At 35.7% G+C, this 20,691-nt stretch overlaps 2 protein-coding genes across 2 annotated transcripts in view; one reads left to right on the top strand and one right to left on the bottom strand.

Annotated features, from left to right (window-relative positions):
• Positions 1-16,416, top strand: part of LOC142349403 (putative SERF-like protein) — a 241,169-nt gene extending 224,753 nt beyond the window's left edge. The window contains exons 2-4 of the mRNA XM_075400936.1: positions 3,114-3,179; positions 14,229-14,334; positions 16,021-16,416. Of these exons, the coding sequence (XP_075257051.1) occupies positions 3,173-3,179; positions 14,229-14,334; positions 16,021-16,096 (189 nt within the window). The 5' untranslated portion in view covers positions 3,114-3,172 and the 3' untranslated portion in view covers positions 16,097-16,416. The remainder of the gene's footprint in view (positions 1-3,113; positions 3,180-14,228; positions 14,335-16,020) is intronic.
• The window catches only part of LOC142349400 (putative Bax inhibitor 1), a 189,157-nt gene that overhangs the window by 63,862 nt on the left and 104,604 nt on the right, over positions 1-20,691 (bottom strand). The gene's annotated exons all lie outside the window — the stretch shown is intronic.

Here is a 20,691-nt window from a genome sequence, read left to right as displayed (position 1 = left end):
CGGTCGGTTGAGACCAATTCGCCCGACGTTAGTCGGTTTTGTTTTTACTTCAAAATCTATAATCATTTGTTTTCCGGTTGCTCTCAAAATTGTATGAGAACAAAACTTCCATACAAACTTGAAGTTTTATACAAACTTCTATACAAACTTGGTTCTATACAAACTTCTATCCAAACTGAAGTTCTATACAAACTTCTATACAAACCTGAAGGTAAATAATAATTAGCTCTTGATAAGTAAGACTCGAATCAAAGTAATGGCATACTAAAGAAAATAATCAACTTTCCTGCGGTTTCTTAAATGTTATGAAGTTACTTGTCTGCAGTTCAAACCTCACTTAAAATTATGCCAGGAAATGTTACACAACGCCTTATTACAACTGACAGTATTCGATGTAAAGTTTTTCGAAATAAAGTTATTGAAATTCAAGTTCTCTGTGAATTTTCTACTTGTGTAAAAGAAGGCTTCAATGACATATTTTGATAATTCTAGTGGTAGAAAAGAAGTGAGACGACTGATGTTAAATTGTGAATATTTTCGCGTTTGTCTCTTCATTTATATTTGTATGAAATTTGTTTATATGCAGGTTGTTATAATTAGTTAACAGACCTTAGAATTACGTTTAAGAAACATTTTTCTCGCTTGGTTCTGAATATGTGCGCGATATTGTGCCATGAGCAGCAAAAACTTTGTTGAAGGATACCTTTGTTTACGGCAAAAATGGATTTTTGTCTGGCAACATTTGCTAATGATAAGTATCGAACCAAGTAAACATGTATTAATCGAGACAAAAAAAAATATTCATCATTTTTGTTAGCAACGTTAAATGAATCGCGGTAGAAGCCTATTGAACCAGAATGCGCTTTTTGAAGACTTTTTTGTAGAATAACGCATAGGAATCGTCCTCTTATGTACGTAGGAAATAAAAAAAAAGATAGTTTACTCCAATTTCTAGTAAATGTATCTATAATGTGTGTCGATTAAGATTGGCTTAGAGGTTTAGTTTGGCTTTTTAAACACAATTTTAAGGATTTTCAACTAAAATTATTAGAGTCATGCTAGTCAAATGAGAAATAAATTATCTTGGCGTCTGAATGTTCTGATGAGCTTTTTTGCTTGTTGCTATGATCAGCAATAATCTGAAATTGTTGAATACAATGTTCTATGCTTTCTCTTGAGATATTGATCTAAACAAAAACTTGTAAGTCAAATTATTGCAAGTTTCGTAGACCAACTACAAAACATAAACCTCTGAGGAATGTTTGGTTTCATTTCAAAACTCAGTCTGAAACTTGAATTTCTAGCTCGAAGTAAAAAAAGATATTTTTTTTCAAGTAAGTTTGAATTTGAGGTTTTGAAAGTGTTAGACAGTATAGTTTTGAATTGAAATCAAACATTTTGTAGAGGCTTCCGTTTGGAAGTTGGTCCTCAAATATTAAAGAATGTGACTTGGCAAAATTTTTGTCTCCATTTTGCTCGGCTTGATGCTAATCGATAATAATAATAGTTGATTCTTTCCTGTAAGAAGTAGCGTTAAGCTTAGTTACCATGTATATTCAAAAGTGCGCGTACTTTTTGGCATCTTTCACATTTTCTTTTATAATAGAAAAACTTGTCATGGGAATCAACCGTGGTTCTTTTCTGTCAATTTTCCGCAGGATCCGTTTTTCAACTTAATTTTGGGGCAGACGTAAATTTAACCTGTCGTTGAGTTGGATTATTCAATCGTTAAATGCTAGCAGAGTGCACATTTCTTGTGACATTTTTACTTTGAAAGCACCTTTCTTAGTGAATTCGCCCACATGAATGGGTATAAATATTTGAATTGTCTTTTTGTCATAAATGTATGTGCATTAGTATTGTCGTTAGTATTTCGCAAAACCGGCAGTATGTCGGTCATTTTTTTTGAAAATAACTAGAATAACGATGTGTGAGAATTTAAACCTGCTAAAATGGTTTGATTGTGTTTGGTTATTCAAATATAGTCCAAAAGTATGAGCAATATATGAACTGCATTTTTATTGTGAACTTTGTAGCGTTTTATTTTTTGAGGCCCATGTCTGAAGGACATTTTCCTCGGTTTTCTTAGTTGTGACGTAAAGCCATGTATTGGTTCAATAATTCAGTGGCATTCAAAAAAATTCATTCCCAAAGTCATTGCATGTCAATAAGAGGCGTTTTGGGAATCAATGAAGCAAATTTATCTATTAGGCTGAGTCATGTAAACGATTTCATTCTCAATTTGTCATCATTGTCTTATTAATAGCCGCGAAGCGATAGCTGAGGCTATTATTGGCCTTCTCTTGGTTTTTTTTTATTTCGTCGTCATGATTTTTGTTACGACCATATGACGTCACAGCCACTTTTTGTTCATTCGTTCATGCAATTTCAACTGAATTGCATGTGTGACGTCATTTTTCGCTCTTAGTGGAGCGAGTTTTTTGTTCATGCGCGTGATTAAATTTTTGGTCACACTTGACTTACCTCACTCTCAAAAATGACTTCCTCACTTTGAAATTGACTTTTATTTACTTTAATTCAAAGAGATAAGGTCAAATGGGTGTGTGTCACTCTAATTGAAGGTTATTTGAGATCAGCTAAAAGAGGCAGCAATAACTTATACATATTTTTAATCAAAATATAACAGATCAGCCTTCAATGAAAAGACGAATTTTTTTGGTCTGTCTTTTTTACTGTTTTTTTAGACTGCCGATCTACGGGTCTATTGCGGCTATTTTCTGGCAATCTGCCAGCTATGTTTTATGTAGTCATCAACCATGAAAACGCATTTGTTAATGGTTTGTGTTACTTGTGTGGAATAATGTGTTCAGTCTATAAGGACATAGTCGGATTAATTAACAGATTGCAATTTTCAACAGAATGCAACAGATTGCAGAAGCTCAGCTTTATTTTATTTTTTTTTACAATTTATGATATGGCTAGCTAGTAATGCTGTAATGGTTTTAGTTCAATATTTTACTGATACTTTCACAAGTTTTTATTTTAAAATTTCTTGGATGTGGCATTTTGTATGAGACATATCTCAACGGAGAAGTTAACAATTTGGTGAATTTCGCCAATACTTAAACGATCAAAATCCTTGTGACTGTTTCAGATAGATTATTGAGGGTTTAACCCTATCACCCAGGCGTTGCATCTCAACGTTGCCGAAATGACCAGTAAGTCGCTTGAACTACTTTTCCAAGCTTTCAGTACGTTTAAATTCTACAGCTCCTTCTCCGATATGAATGCGATTGCCTAATAAATGTGTACTTCTATTTTCAAGTTAAGATTTCTTGTTCGTACGATCATTCAAATCTTCTTGTGATCAAGTTAGGTTCCTCAAATTAATTTCGTACTTGATGTCGGAATCGTGACATTACCACATTCCTAGTAAATATACAGTTGAAATTGTTCAGCTGATTTACAGCATCAGATACCAATCTTCACTCCTCTTCTCTTTTCTTCTGAACTGATTTGAGTCGATGTGATACCAGTTTGCTTTCTCCAGTCTCTTCGATTGGCTCAATGAGCTAGTATCGATTGGGATATGACCGTGAACTGAACATTGCCATACAATTTTTTAACATTCATCATGTTGCTGTTATGCTCTTTTCAAATCTTCAAACAAATTTGTACTCTGATGTTGGAATTGTGCCATTACCACATTCCTTGTAAAACACCAGCTGACATTGTTCAGCTGATTTACAGCATCAGATACCAATCTTCACTCCTCTTCTCTTTTTTTTCTGAATTGATTTGAGTCGTTGTGATATCAGTTTGCTTTCTCCAGTCTCTTCGATTGGCTCAATGAGCTAGTATCGATTGGGATATCATCGTGAACTGAACATTACCATACAATTTGTAAACATTCAACATGCTACTGCTTTTACGCTGCCTTTCAATTTTTGAAAGGATTGTATGCTCCAATGTCGGGATTCTGTCATTACCACATTCCTATTAAATATCCAGTTGACATTTTTCAGCTGATTTAAGGCACCCAAAATTACTCTTTACTGCTCTGCTCTCAATCGATTTGCTTTCTTCAGATTCTTTTATTGGATCATTGAGTTGGCATTGTTTGAGATATGACCGTCAATTAAAAATTGCACCCAATCTTACCAAAGTGCTAGGTTGAACAAACTGATTTAGGAATTGTGTGATTACCACATTCCTAGTAAATATCCAGTTGACATCTTTTGGCCGATTTACTGCATCAGATACCAATCTTCACTCCTCTTCTTTTCTTCTGATTTGATTTGAGTCGATGTGATGTCAGTTTGCTCTCTCCAGTCTCTTCGATTGGCTCAATGGGCTAGTATCGATTGGGATATGACCGTGAACTGAACATTGCCTTTCAATTTTTAAACATTCATCATGTTGCTGGTATGCTCTTTTCAAATCTTCAAACAATTTTGTACTCTGATGCTGGAATTGTGCCCATTACCACATTCCGTGTAAATAACCAGCTGACATTGTTCAGCTGATTTACAGCATCAAATACCAATCTTCACTCCTCTTTTTTTCTTCTGAATTGATTTGAGTCGATGTGATGTCAGTTTGCTTTCTTCGGTCTCTTCGATTGGCTCAATGGGCTTGTATCGATTGGGATATGACCGTGAACTGAACATTGCCCTACAACTTTTAAAAATTCATCATGTTGCTGTTATGCACTTTTCAAATCTTCAAACAATTTTGTACTCTGATGTTAGAATTGTGCCATTACCACATTCCTTGTAAATAACCAGCTGACATTGTTCAGCTGATTTACAGCATCAGATACCAATCTTCACTCCTCTTCTTTTCTTCTGAATTGATTTAAGTTGATGTGATGTCAGTTTGCTTTCTCCAGTCTCTTCGATTGGCTCAATGGGCTAGTATCGATTGGGATATGACCGTGAACTGAACATTGCCATACAATTTTTAAACATTCATCATGTTGCTGTTATGCTCTTTTCAAATCTCCAAACAAATTTTTACTCTGATGTTGGAATTCTGCCATTACCACATTCCTTGTAAATAACCAGCTGACATTGTTCAGCTGATTTACAGCATCAGATACCAATCTTCACTCCTCTTCTTTTCTTCTGAATTGATTTGAGTCTACGTGATGTCAGTTTGCTTTCTCCAGTCTCTTCGATTGGCTCAATGGGCTATTATCGATTGAGATATGACCGTGAACTGAACATTGCCTTACAATTTTTAAACATTCATCATGTTGCTGGTATGCTCTTTTCAAATCTTCAAACAATTTTGTACTCTGATGCTGGAATTGTGCCCATTACCACATTCCGTGTAAATAACCAGCTGACATTGTTCAGCTGATTTACAGCATCAGATACCAATCTTCACTTATCTTCTTTTCTTCTGAATTGGTTTGAGTCGATGTGATGTCAGTTTGCTCTCTCCAGTCTCTTCGATTGGCTCAATGGGCTATTATCGATTGAGATATGACCGTGAACTGAACATTGCCTTACAATTTTTAAACATTCATCATGTTGCTGGTATGCTCTTTTCAAATGTTCAAACAATTTTGTACTCTGATGCTGGAATTGTGCCCATTACCACATTCCGTGTAAATAACCAGCTGACATTGTTCAGCTGATTTACAGCATCAGATACCAATCTTCACTCCTCTTCTTTTCTTCTGAATTGATTTGAGTCGACGTGATGTCAGTTTGCTTTCTCCAGTCTCTTCGATTGGCTCAATGGGCTATTATCGATTGAGATATGACCGTGAACTGAACATTGCCTTACAATTTTTAAACATTCATCATGTTGCTGGTATGCTCTTTTCAAATCTTCAAACAATTTTGTACTCTGATGCTGGAATTGTGCCCATTACCACATTCCGTGTAAATAACCAGCTGACATTGTTCAGCTGATTTACAGCATCAGATACCAATCTCCACTCCTCTTCTTTTCTTCTGAATTGATTTAAGTTGATGTGATGTCAGTTTGCTTTCTCCAGTCTCTTCGATCGGCTCAATGGGCTAGTATCGATTGGGATATGACCGTGAACTGAACATTGCCATACAATTTTTAAACATTCATCATGTTGCTGTTATGCTCTTTTCAAATCTCCAAACAAATTTTTACTCTGATGTTGGAATTCTGCCATTACCACATTCCTTGTAAATAACCAGCTGACATTGTTCAGCTGATTTACAGCATCAGATACCAATCTTCACTCCTCTTCTTTTCTTCTGAATTGATTTGAGTCGACGTGATGTCAGTTTGCTTTCTCCAGTCTCTTCGATTGGCTCAATGGGCTATTATCGATTGAGATATGACCGTGAACTGAACATTGCCTTACATTTTTTAAACATTCATCTTGTTGCTGGTATGCTCTTTTCAAATCTTCAAACAATTTTGTACTCTGATGCTGGAATTGTGCCCATTACCACATTCCGTCTAAATAACCAGCTGACATTGTTCAGCTGATTTACAGCATCAGATACCAATCTTCACTCCTCTTCTTTTCTTCTGAATTGATTTGAGTCGATGTGATGTCAGTTTGCTCTCTCCAGTCTCTTCGATTGGCTCAATGGGCTAGTATCGATTGAGATATGACCGTGAACTGAACATTGCCTTACAGTTTTTAAACATTCATCATGTTGCTGTTATGCTCTTTTCAAAACTTCAAATACTTTTGTACTCTGATGTTGGAATTGTGCCATTACCACATTCCTTGTAAATAACCAGCTGACATTGTTCAGCTGATTTACAGCATCAGATACCAATCTTCACTCCTCTTCTTTTCTTCTGAATTGATTTAAGTTGATGTGATGTCAGTTTGCTTTCTTCGGTCTCTTTGATTGGCTCAATGGGCTATTATCGATTGAGATATGACCGTGAACTGAACATTGCCTTACAATTTTTAAACATTCATCATGTTGCTGGTATGCTCTTTTCAAATCTTCAAACAATTTTGTACTCTGATGCTGGAATTGTGCCCATTACCACATTCCGTGTAATTAACCAGCTGACATTGTTCAGCTGATTTACAGCATCAGATACCAATCTTCACTCCTCTTCTTTTCTTCTGAATTGATTTGAGTCTACGTGATGTCAGTTTGCTTTCTCCAGTCTCTTCGATTGGCTCAATGGGCTATTATCGATTGAGATATGACCGTGAACTGAACATTGCCTTACAATTTTTAAACATTCATCATGTTGCTGGTATGCTCTTTTCAAATCTTCAAACAATTTTGTACTCTGATGCTGGAATTGTGCCCATTACCACATTCCGTGTAAATAACCAGCTGACATTGTTCAGCTGATTTACAGCATCAGATACCAATCTTCACTCCTCTTCTTTTCTTCTGAATTGATTTGAGTCGACGTGATGTCAGTTTACTTTCTCCAGTCTCTTCGATTGGCTCAATGGGCTATTATCGATTGAGATATGACCGTGAACTGAACATTGCCTTACAATTTTTAAACATTCATCATGTTGCTGGTATGCTCTTTTCAAATCTTCAAACAATTTTGTACTCTGATGCTGGAATTGTGCCCATTACCACATTCCGTGCAAATAACCAGCTGACATTGTTCAGCTGATTTACAGCATCAGATACCAATCTTCACTCCTCTTTTTTTCTTCTGAATTGATTTGAGTCGATGTGATGTCAGTTTGCTTTCTTCGGTCTCTTCGATTGGCTCATTGGGCTTGTATCGATTGGGATATGACCGTGAACTGAACATTGCCCTACAACTTTTAAACATTCATCATGTTGCTGTTATGCTCTTTTCAAATCTTCAAACAATTTTGTACTCTGATGTTGGAATTGTGCCATTACCACATTCCTTGTAAATAACCAGCTGACATTGTTCAGCTGATTTACAGCATCAGATACCAATCTTCACTCCTCTTCTTTTCTTCTGAATTGATTTAAGTTGATGTGATGTCAGTTTGCTTTCTCCAGTCTCTTCGATTGGCTCAATGGGCTATTATCGATTGAGATATGACCGTGAACTGAACATTGCCTTACAGTTTTTAAACATTCATCATGTTGCTGTTATGCTCTTTTCAAAACTTCAAATACTTTTGTACTCTGATGTTGGAATTGTGCCATTACCACATTTCTTGTAAATAACCAGCTGACATTGTTCAGCTGATTTACAGCATCAGATACCAATCTTCACTCCTCTTCTTTTCTCCTGAATTGATTTAAGTCGATGTGATGTCAGTTTGCTTTCTCCAGTCTCTTCGATTGGCTCAATGGGCTAGTATCGATTGAGATATGACCGTGAACTGAACATTGCCTTACAATTTTTAAACATTCATGTTGCTGTCAGCTCTTTTCAAATCTTCAAACAAATTTGTACTCTGATTTTGGAGTTGTGCCATTACCACATTCCTTGTAAAACACCAGCTGACATTGTTCAGCTGATTTACAGCATCAGATACCAATCTTCACTCTTCTTCTTTTCTTCTGAACTGATTTGAGTCGATGTGATATCAGTTTGCTTTCTCCAGTCTCTTCGATTAGCTCAATGGGCTAGTATCGATTGGGATATGACCGTTAACTGAACATTGCCATACAATTTTTAAACATTCATCTTGTTGCTGTTATGCTCTTTTCAAATCTTCAAACAAATTTGTACTCTGATGTTGGAATTGTGCCATTACCACATTCCTTGTAAAATACCAGCTGACATTGTTCAGCTGATTTACAGCATCAGATACCAATCTTCACTCCTCTTCTTTTCTTCTGTATTGATTTGAGTCGTTGTGATATGTTTGCTTTCTCCAGTCTCTTCGATTGGCTCAATGGGCTAGTATCGATTGGGATATGACCGTGAACTGAACATTGCCCTGCAATTTTTAAACATTCATCATGTTGCTGTTATGCTCTTTTCAAATCTTCAAATAATTTTGTACTTTGATGTTGGAATTGTGGCATTACCACATTCCTTGTAAAACACCAGCTGACATTGTTCAGCTGATTTACAGCATCAGATACCAATCTTCACTCTTCTTCTTTTCTTCTGAACTGATTTGAGTCGATGTGATATCAGTTTGCTTTCTCCAGTCTCTTCGATTAGCTCAATGGGCTAGTATCGATTGGGATATGACCGTTAACTGAACATTGCCATACAATTTTTAAACATTCATCTTGTTGCTGTTATGCTCTTTTCAAATCTTCAAACAAATTTGTACTCTGATGTTGGAATTGTGCCATTACCACATTCCTTGTAAAATACCAGCTGACATTGTTCAGCTGATTTACAGCATCAGATACCAATCTTCACTCCTCTTCTTTTCTTCTGAATTGATTTGAGTCGTTGTGATATGTTTGCTTTCTCCAGTCTCTTCGATTGGCTCAATGGGCTAGTATCGATTGGGATATGACCGTGAACTGAACATTGCCCTGCAATTTTTAAACATTCATCATGTTGCTGTTATGCTCTTTTCAAATCTTCAAATAATTTTGTACTTTGATGTTGGAATTGTGCCATTACCACATTCCTTGTAAATAACCAGCTGACATTGTTCAGCTGATTTACAGCATCAGATACAAAATCTTCACTCCTCTTCTTTTCTTCTGAATTGATTTGAGTCGATGTGATGTCAGTTTGCTTTCTCCAGTCTCTTCGATTGGCTCAACGGGCTAGTATCGATTGGGATATGACCGTGAACTGAACATTGCCGTACAATTTTTAAACTTTCATGTTGCTGTTATGCTCTTTTCAAATCTTCAAATAATTTTGTACTTTGATGTTGGAATTGTGCCATTACCACATTCCTTGTAAATAACCAGCTGACATTGTTCAGCTGATTTACAGCATCAGATACCAAATCTTCACTCCTCTTCTTTTCTTCTGAATTGATTTGAGTCGATGTGATGTCAGTTTGCTCTCTCCAGTCTCTTGTATTGGCTAAATAAGCTAGTATCGACTGGGATATGACCGCGAACTGAACATTAGCAGATAATTTGCAAACACTCAATTTGCTGCTGCTGTTCTTGATCTCGGAACTGCTTTACTTGACTCTGATGTTGGAAATGTGTCATTACTACATCTGCAAAGGATTTTTTTATTATTTGTTTTAAGAGATCGCTGTCATCATTATTTGAGCTTTGATCATTGTTGCCCAAGTTCTATACTTCCACACAACACACTTTGTGGCCCTCTTAACCCATCTGGTTAGCTGTCCTCGGCTTAGTCTAGCGGCGCGCCAACCGCACGACAATCTTATACGTGCGATGAGCCCGATGGGCAGTCTGTTATATTCATCTGAAATGTAGATGGAATCGTTGACGTTAGTCGGCTAATAACAGCATCTGAATGCCAATCTTTACCTCTTAACAAATTCAGAAATTCTGAGTTGTTGTGATAGTTGTTTTTTTTTGTATTTTGTTTTATTGGTCAAACGAGCTTGGATCGCTTGCTAGAAGACTGTGAATTTAACATAATCAGTTAATAAACGCTTTACGGCTGGTTAATTTTATATACCAATTTTTCTATACTTGACAGAACCAAATTTACTATGAAACAAGAATCAAATACCGGGTAAAGCCAGCGGTTCTTCTAAATGTACGATATGAAATTAAAACGCTTGAGGTTCTCAAGGTTAAAATTACTTCAAATTTCTGTTTCCCTTATAAGTAGGGTTCATTCTATCGTTTTACGATAATTATTGTTCATAGTTTTTGACAACTATAATACTGCTTTTTCGAAATGTGATATTTTAAGAGAATAACAATGTTGCGGCTGCTCAGGAATCTCAGCGGAACCCAGTCTCCACGGCCTGTTTCGAGAGTTTTATGCCGGCCTGGTTCTTCACTCTTGCAATTGACTAAAGATCTCGTCGAACCTTTTAGCCGCTCGGACGTTTAAAGGACTATAACTTTAAGTTTGATTGAAGTTAAGAGTATGCTCAGTGAGAAACTCTGTTCAATCTCGTTCTGAAGTTTGTAAGGCTTCAGTTAATGATAATAATGTTGCTCTTTGTTGCAAGAAAGCTCAACTAACTTAGATACTTTGCGAAAAATATTACTTTCTAGCAAAACTTAACAAGAAAAGACTTAAAATTGATTGCTCTTTATCCTGTTTTTGATCTCGGCAACACCATCATAGAATACTGGCGCTAACTTTACGACTGGCCGGTTAAGCTCTCCATGTGCCATTTCGACTCTAACTGATCGCACACCATCGTTTCCAGTGAAGACTAACATTAATCTCGTTCTTTGAGATTTCGGAAAGGTTCTTTTGACCACCTCGATCTCTGGTTCCATTGTGAAAGATATTCGGGAGTCAATCTCCTCCAGAGTTTGTAAGGCTTCAGTCAATAATGTTGCTCACTCCTTGTAAGAAAGCTTAACTTAATTGGAAATCTTGCCAATTTTACTATCTAGCCAAACTTATTAAGAAAAGACTAAAATTGATGAAGAATCAAATTGTAGTCAATTTTGGAGCCAATCCTTTTTCAAGTTTCTTACGTTTCTAAATACAATACGGTTGCATTATTCAACAGTTTGGATGAACAAAAATAATTAGTTAAATATGATTTTCAACATTATTGTCACTGTTTTCTGGTTTGATAATCGGATAAGTGATTTAAGTCAATATTAGCATAGTAAATGTCAAGTTGCTGCATTATTTGCTTGATTTTGTTGACTTAAGCCAGGATGTTACATAAGTAACACTTATTGCCTCAAATGTATGGCATGATTATGAATAAACAGCTGAAGGTTCATAAAATTAACTCTTTCAGAATCTTAGCAATAAATGGAGAATATATGAGAAAATTTACTCTTGCACCATAAAAGAAAAAAAGTACATTGTTAATTCCCTCTGATACACATAAGAATAAAATGCAAATAGTAAAAGAGGCAATGTAAAATTAAGAATTTAACATTATGTAAAATTATAAAATCATTAAATTACTCAACAAAAATTATGACCTTACAATAGTAAAAAATGGCCTAAATCCCGAGCCTAATATAATCTCACAATTTTATATGTACATCATGAAGATTAAAAATAAAAATTAAAATCTAATGCTCTTTGTGTCATCTTTCATATCAGTTACTTTCGGGTCCTTCAAAAATTCTTTCCTAAAATGTTCCTTCAGTTCTTTTTTAAGGAAGCTTTCGTTGTTGTTTTCCGTCTAATATTAGAAGGCAGACTATTATAAATTGGAATGGCTTGTGGAATAAAAGAATCAGTTAAAAACATTGTTTTCTTTTACCGAACGTTATTTTTTTGACCTGGCATGTTGTTTTATTCTCATAGTAGAGAGAGGTTCAATTTTATATGCTGGAAGATCGTTGCTGAGTAAGCAAAAAAAAATATTTTGAGCAATGATATTCCAAGAGAAAAGAGACTGGCAATTAAGTGTTAATGGCCATCCAAATGGTTGTAATGCAATGCCTTTCGCTTGGTCCGTGGGTAGCCTAAAAGCTACTCTTGTCACGTGCTCTGGCTTTTGGTTTCTTCGGGTTTCCCGACGCAACCAAAAGGGTTTCCCGTCAAAATAGTTGGTGGAAAACTATGGCGTCCGAATTTTCAGTTTTGGTCGTTCTTAAATTCTGTGTTTTCAGTTTCAAAAGTTTTTCAGTTTTAATTTCTTCGTCATCGGATTGATCTTGCTGCTGCTTAGAAGTGGTGCCAACAAACAACTAATTTTGGGTAATCTGATGACAATAGTGCAGCCTTCAAGTTTTTTTACATTGATGCTCTTGTCTCGTTGTTTTAATTAGCTGATGTGATATGAAATTACGCTAGGGATTAAAATTAAAACAAAAAATGAAATGTAAAACAAAAAAATGATCTACGTAAGAGGTATTTATTTAATTGAATGCTTGTTCTTTTTGCACCCGAGAACCTGCATTTCTTAAAAGCACTGCGTCCGAAAACCGCCTACTGTGTTTCAATTTCTTAATTTTGCTAGTTTTAAGAATTAGTGCTAATGTATCAAAAGCGAGGTATGGCCATTTTTAACGAAAATTGAAACTAGTGTATTGTATGTTGTGACTGTAGTAGTAGCAGATATGATAATGTATTTGACGTTGATCAATCTGTTAATCTGGTGATTATTTAGTTATAATCTAGGTTGCTTTTCTGGGATCTGTTCTGTTCCCCTCCAGCTGAATGTGCCAATAATCTTAACGTCCCAGGCTCACATGTTGTTTCTTTACACAGTAATCTGATAATATAAAACAACACGGTTGTGGGTCATGAAAGGGCCATGAACGAACCGCGAACTGAACATTACCATAGAATTTCAAAACATTCAATATGCTACTGCTGCTTATAAGCTTTTTTCAATTTTTGAAATGATTATTTTACTCTGATGTTGGAATTGTGCCATTACCTGTTTCCTAGTCAATATCCAGTTGACATTGTTCAACTGATTTACAGCATCGGATACCAATCTTCACTCCTCTTTTCTTCTGGATTGAGCTGAGTTGATGTCAGTTTGCTTTCTCCAGTCTCTTCGATTGGCTAAATAAGCTAGTATCGATTGGGATATGACCGCGAACTGAACAATGGGAGACTATTTGTTACCATTCGAAAAGCTATTTTTTACTACTAGTCTGTCGGTTTTCTTACTCAGTGTCTTCAATATTAATTATTTAAGAATAGATGAATAATTACCATAGTATGTGTTGTAAACTGAAAATCTATGATATATATCACTTAATGTTTTTTCACGGTTTCGGTTGTTACAATTTGAGAATGTTTTGAACAGGACAATAGAATGATCTGGTTGTATTGTTTACAGCTTAACTAGTTTTTCTTAACCGGAAGGCTAGTTTTAGGGGATATTAATTTTTTTCTGCTGTACTTTTTAAATGGTGTTCGATTTTAAATGGCGATAAGTATCAAGATTATAGGTATCAAGATATGATGAGAAATAAAAATGACTATTAGTGGATCGTTAACAAGTTGCTATCGAATAGAATTTGTGTTCTTCACTGGATATAATGGAATGGAATGCCATTTAGCGTATGTAGAACTTTTGATCTAATGTCAGACGAGATGATAGATTTATTTAAACTTATCGAATCATATTGTCTTATAAACTAAGATTTATAATACTCAATTTTAACTAGGCAATGAACGATTTTTACTTTCTCCTGGTGAACCGTATGTGAATCATAGATAACCTTTTTATGTAGAAATCTGAGTGAATGTTGCAATATAACCGTCCCCTTCTGGCCATTTAAAAGTGAATTTAAATTCTTTTTAAGTTCTTTAATTTTGAGCTTATTTAGGAGGTAATCAGAGAGAATTGGCGAAAGCTAAAAACGTGAAGAATAACACGGCCAAGTCCAAGCAGTCAGCCAATGATGGTCTCACACGAGATCAGATCAAAGAAAGGTAAGTAAGTACCTAGTAATTCTTCTCATTCTTCTGGGAAAAACCTTATAAATTTTGCAAAGGAAAATTTTCAATTAAAAAGTATCCAATAGGATGATAAAACAATGTATATAATTGTGATTGTGTCGCAATTGAAACGAAAAACGACCCATTAGCGTTTGAAAAATTGATTGAATTAATACAAGGATTGAATGATTGAAATATTTTTGTACAAGGAATAAATTAGTTGATCAACTTGGTTACTTGCAGTAAGGTCAATTGTATGCAATAATTAGCAGGATTATCGAATCACAAATCTGAACAATTGTTTAATTTTAAATAGCCGCGCTCATCTTTTCAGCCGCTTATAGTTAGCCTATTTGTTACAATCCGAAGTATTCGGATTGTATTGGATCGTTGTCTTTTTTTAAGATCTGTTTACACTTTTCTTCTCGAGTTTTTGATATCAACGAGAATTCAAAATAGAATGGTGATTTTGGTCACGCGGAAGTAGTAAGACGAGCAAAAAACGAATGTTAAAACGTAACAAAATGTAAAATACTTTTTACTCATCTATTCAAATTGTGCTTAATTGCAATTGCATGAATCCCTCGAGGGGCTGCTAATGCTAAAACTTTCGCCACTTCGTTGTCATAAAATTGTGGTGAGTTATTTTGCCCGTATTAAATTATTTCGGTTGTCTTATCACTTAGTCTCATTAATAACGGGTCACATTGGCTGCAAATGAAGTGTAAATGAATCAAGTTAAACGATCCGTTCCATAGCTAATAGTTTCTATTACTTTGACACCCAAAAAGTAGTAGTGATTTATTTACACGTATCTGTTGTTGATTTTGTCTTCAATAATGTCAATAGTTGTAAAAGGAGATTTTTACAAAACTAGTTCTTTTGGAAAATTTTTTAGTTTCATACTTCTCAAAGTACTTTTAGACGGCATTTGCTCAGCAGCGAAATGTAAAATGAACAGATTCGGTGTCTAAAAACGAAATCAAAACTGGAAACGGGTTTTAGATGCGCGCTACTTGAACTTCGTTCAAATATGTTTTAATTACAGCCCCATTGCTTTTTGACACCGATACTATTCCCTGTATCCTCTCATTAAGAAACAAGAGCATGCCTAACTACGACATCAATCAAAATAAAACGCACTTCGGAAGAAAAATTTATTCAATCAATTTTCCCTGTTCTTTCAATCCCAATCGTGGGTCTTTCAATCCCAATCCGAATCAAAGTCGGCTATTTTCCTGCAATATACAGGGTATGTTTAATTGCTCTCAAACGAAGTTTGTAGCAATTATATTAGTCCTGTCGGTCTTTTTTTAATGCGATTTTTCGCTTGACCGATTTTTCGTCTGACGCTTTTGACTTTTCGTCCTCAAAAACGGGATAAACAGGTAGCGCCCAGCGGGCATTAAGTGCTCTTAGAGCCTTTCAGCTCTGTTTCAGCTCAAACTGTTTTGGAGACTTATTCTTATACTTATCGTGTGAAGGGCGGTTCTTAGAGGTTGAGGACCCCTCCCCCCCCCCCCCCCGTGGCTAGCTACTGACGAAGCCAGCCGCTCGCCGGTCGTTTGAGAGCAATTCGCCCGACGTTAGTCGGTTATGTTTATATGTTTAGTCCATCAAAAATGCAGTCAGGTTGACGTGGTTTTCACTGATTGAATCACGATAAATTGATAATTCTAGGGATGCGGCCAGAATGCGTGAGAAACAGCAGCAGGCGGCGGACAAGAAATCAAACAAAGGCGACTCTTCGAAATGAGTGAACAAACTACCTCCCCAATACCCCGCCCCGTGCCAGCTAGTGCTGCATATCCCCTGTTACAATTACCTACGCAAGCAACAAAACTAAACACCTTGGATCAGTATTCTAGAGATCTCAAGTTGACAAACAGTAAAGATAGTAGCAATTAAGTCACTCGAAGTTCATACCGAATTCAATTGTGTTATTTTGTGAATTAAAAGAGCTAAATTGCTTAATTTTGTCTACATTTTGAAATAATTTTGGCGTTGATGTAAAAGATTTGTTTGTCGGTGTAGTTTTTCAAATTACTATTTAGATTAATAAATAATGATTAATAACTTGTTGCTGCAGGTGAGGGATTGCTTGTGTGCAAAAGGTAGAAAAACAGGCAGGATGGCGCGTTTTGCATAGCTATTTCCAGCGTAAAGACTTTAAAGATTTTAAAGATAGTAGCGTGATAGCCGAGAGGTAAGGTGTGTGGTTCACACGCCAATGATTGAGAGTTCAATCCCCTGCCTCCGTGAAGCTGTCTGTGCAAGGATGAGCTCTTACTTAACCATAGCTTCAGGTTGACCATAGCCTGACCAATGTTGACTGCAATGATGGTACCACGTGAAAGTTTCAGACGCAAAAAAGTGGCCATAGTCACCAAAAAAAGAGCAATGCTGCTCTTAGAAAGAATAGTCTGAAATGTGGGGAATAATAAGAACAAGGGTAGCTGAGAACAGGCTACTGTAGGCGTAATGCTGTTCCGCTGCGATTACACAGGAACCAAAATTAATAATTATTATTAAAGACTAATAAACTTCATTTTTGCGAAATCATTGATTTTTGTTTTTTTTTCTGATTTTTAGCATTGGTTGCTCGTAGATTTAAGAATGCTGGGAGCATAGTGTTCCAACCCTTCAAATAATCGTTGTTACAAATAATCATTAATAAATTACAGCCTCGATGTTGAGCTCAAATCAAATCCTACACGTGCTTGTAGACGAGTAGCTGTATATTATTTTGGCGGTCTGCAGTTTCCCAGAATGAAAGTAGTTGCCCGTTTTCAAACGAAATTGACAATAGCCTTCAAATAATTGGTAATCTATCACAAATTGTCCCTTGCGGACATTTGTAACACAAATTCTGGTCTCTTCACTATATGAACGAAAAATAAATAGGAAAGGGGTAAATAATAACAATAACCGATGAATAAATTAATAATAAATGAAATAAAGGTGAACAGACAAAGCAGTCCCAGACAAAAGAGTCCTAAATTGCAGAATAGTCCCAGACAAATTAGTCCGAAGAAAACACAAAACAGTCCCAGACAAAACAGTCCCGCTCAAAGTGCTCGTTAGACTGATCAAAGAGAAAGTGCAGCTTTGATCTTGGAACAAAGCTTTGAAGCCGGAATATCAAAATCACCGTGGCGCAGTAGGTAATGCTCTGGGCCAGCATTCGGAGGTCGCTGGTTCGAGCCCGAATGCGGAAAAATATTTTCGCATAAATCAAAAATTGAGGGTAAATCAGATCTGAAAGTGGGGAAAACTGGGAAAAGCGTGAAAATTCGGAGAACCCGGTCATGGGTTGTTGTGAAAGAAGGGAAAATGAAAAGCTGGTTCATGTTCGACATTTTGCAATCAGATCGCTTCTAGCGTTATTTTTTAACTTAAAAATTTTTGGTAGAAAATGAGTGAATTGAATCAGAGAAAATAAAGGATCATAAACACAAAAGCAACACCTGTTAGAGTTTGATATTCTAACTGCAGCCTCTCAAGAAATCAATCATATTTTGATGCTGGTACTTTTGAAAAAGTTCTTGTAAATTTGCATCAATTTTTGCGTAATTTGCTTTCTTTGGCCTCTTTACTTGCTGGCCAGCTGTTGTTATCTTCTCTACCACTATTTCTGAGTTTTTTGTTCGTCTTTGAATTTCTCAATCGATCATTTTGTTGATGTTTCAGGAAGAGAACAGAGTAGTTTTCGATAGCTCTTCTTTTTTATCAGGAAGAAGAGCATACACGAGAGGCAAGTTCACGCCGTCAACAGAAGCGTGAATTTTGTAGACCTGATAGAAGACGTTTGGAGCTGTTGAAAATGTCCCATCGCAGAACCAGTCATCTGATTGCTCGAGCAAGTCAATGGCTGGCAGAGTCGCAAAAACAATATTTTTTTTTCATCTTGGGGCCCTGAATCTTAATACAAGAACTTCTCACCACTATGTGCCACTTATAATAACTCGGGAATTTCAAATCCTTTCAGCGACGAGGGCTGACTCATTTGTGGACGGTTTTGTTGGCGCGTTCTGTTAACTGTTCTTTGGTTTGAGTTGTAAGCTGGAATGTTGGCTGCTGTTTCTCTCTTGATGTCTTTTTGGGCGGCAAAAATTGTTTGTCGGGGAGTCTCCTCAGCCATTGCTGCTCTGTCTTTCAACGCTGAGCGGAATTTCCTCTTTTCAATATCTGCTGGATCAGGTAAATGGCTATGAACTGTGATAACTTCGATTTGTTCCTTGCGTAGCTTGACTCTGCGATTGCATTTTGTAATACAACAGCGCCAAGAAGATGCGCCATCTGTAAGTTGACGGTGTTTAATATAGCCATAGCCTTCAAAGACGAGCAATTCCGATTTTTTGTTTGTCTGAATGAATTCCATATTAACAATTTGCGTCAAAATTATGACGCCAAACATCGTGAGGCACTCTTTCATATGCTGCACAATTGAAACTAAACCTGTCATTGTGTTTAACAACTAGTTTTGCGTCCACTTTTAATATTTTGATAATTTGATTCGGTTTAGCTTAATTGTCGGATTAATTTTCGTTAATTAATGCGTTAAGTCAAAATCTGTAAAATTTTAGGACTATTTTGTCTGGGACTGTTTTGTCTGGTTTTTGAGACTGTTTTTTCTGGTACTATTTTGCAATTTAGGACTGTTTTGTCTGGGACTGTTTTTTCCGGACACGGAAATAAAGCTTTTGTCACAACAATTGAGCCTCAATTTATCTCCTAAATATATTATGAATTTTTTTAGCAATTATGTTCTCAATTTCCTATTCTGATTTGATTACACGTGCTGGATATTTTTCTATACACAAATTTAATTTTGTTTAGATCAGAATGTTAATATGCTCTTTTTCACATAAAAACATGAACAACATAACATTTTGGTAGAATGCCAAAAGTAGCTGCGATTGTTTCAGACTTCTAGTGCTAATGGGTGTAACAAAAACTGCATTAAATCAATCACGAATTTTCTTCAATTTTTTTTGAAAAATGTTTTCAAAGTAAAAAATTATTAGCTGTAAACTGGATTACTAAATATACTCCAACTCAATTAGGTATTAATGCAACAATAACTTTTGACACAGAGATTTAGTACCGATGAAAAAAATAGAACATCCTCAAAAACTGCCTTTTATTGTACATGAACGATCTCAAAAATTAAATCAATAGCCACAAAATGAAATGAAAGACGATTGAAATTTTTTCGGATTTCTGTGAGACCTCTCTCTCTCTCTCTCTCTCTCCCTCTCTCTCTCTCTCTCTCTCTCTCTCTCTCTCTCTCTCTCTCGCTTTAGACTGGAACAAAAATATTTATAAAACCAAAAGTACCACAAACAAAAACTTAAAAACAATCTGTTTGAAAACAATTATTGTCAAAATCATTAAGGATGTTAGATTTATAGTGAGGCAAATTATCTTTTTCATGTATATTTCATCAGAGAGCCAATGAGACACTTGAAATCAGATTACAGGACAGGAAAACAAATAATCGATAATTTACAACGTGTCAAGGTGGTGTCTAAATTTCAAGGTGTCAAAAATTGAGTATTTTTCAAGTGCTGTCAAATACTATCAAAATGAGTTAATCATACCTCATCAATAAACCAACGAAACGTTTCGTTAAAGATACTGAAAACTTATGAGCTACAACAACCGGCAAATTTGTAATATTTTTTAATATCAAGTAGTGGTTTCAATCATTGCTAATTACAGAGCCGATTAGACCAGTCAATAATGAGACCCGGAGATGACAATAAAGCGATCTAAGAAATTGAGCGAAATTTTATAGCTTAACTAATATTGAGCGAAACTTAACTAACTTTTCAAAATAAAGTCGAGGTTTGATATGATTGGGTGCTCGGCGAGGAATTCAAAAATATCAACATTAAGTCATTTTTTGGAATCAGTAAAAAAGCATCCCACAAAAAGAATAGGTGTTTAAACAAGGTTTTCTAGCACCACTTACAAGCCGATCTACCACTCAACTTTGAAAATACTCTGCAAAAAGCTCTTTTTTCTCGTTTTTTTTACTACGTCTGATTGACTAAAATAACTGTTCTTAGATACTCATAGACAACAAAAGGTGACTTGTAAGAGAGCCGAAGTGAAAAGAGCCGATTGAAAGAGAGCCGAAAATTTATTTAAATTATTAGTCGCTAAATTTTGCAGCCAATTAAATTGCCTTCTGAAATGAGACTACCAAATTCTCAGGCAATCATAACGGAGTATTTAAGAAATTAAATTTTAATATTTTTAGTAAAAGAAACTGAAAGCGAAGTAATAAATAATTATCTTCAAATTATAGCGGGCCATGGCCATGCCTAAGCGGCTTATGAGACT

Source organism: Convolutriloba macropyga, chromosome 11 (assembly GCF_964194025.1).
Source record: "Convolutriloba macropyga chromosome 11, txConMacr16.3, whole genome shotgun sequence".
NCBI lineage: Eukaryota > Metazoa > Xenacoelomorpha > Acoela > Convolutidae > Convolutriloba > Convolutriloba macropyga.
This window is presented reverse-complemented; position numbering and strand designations above follow the sequence as displayed.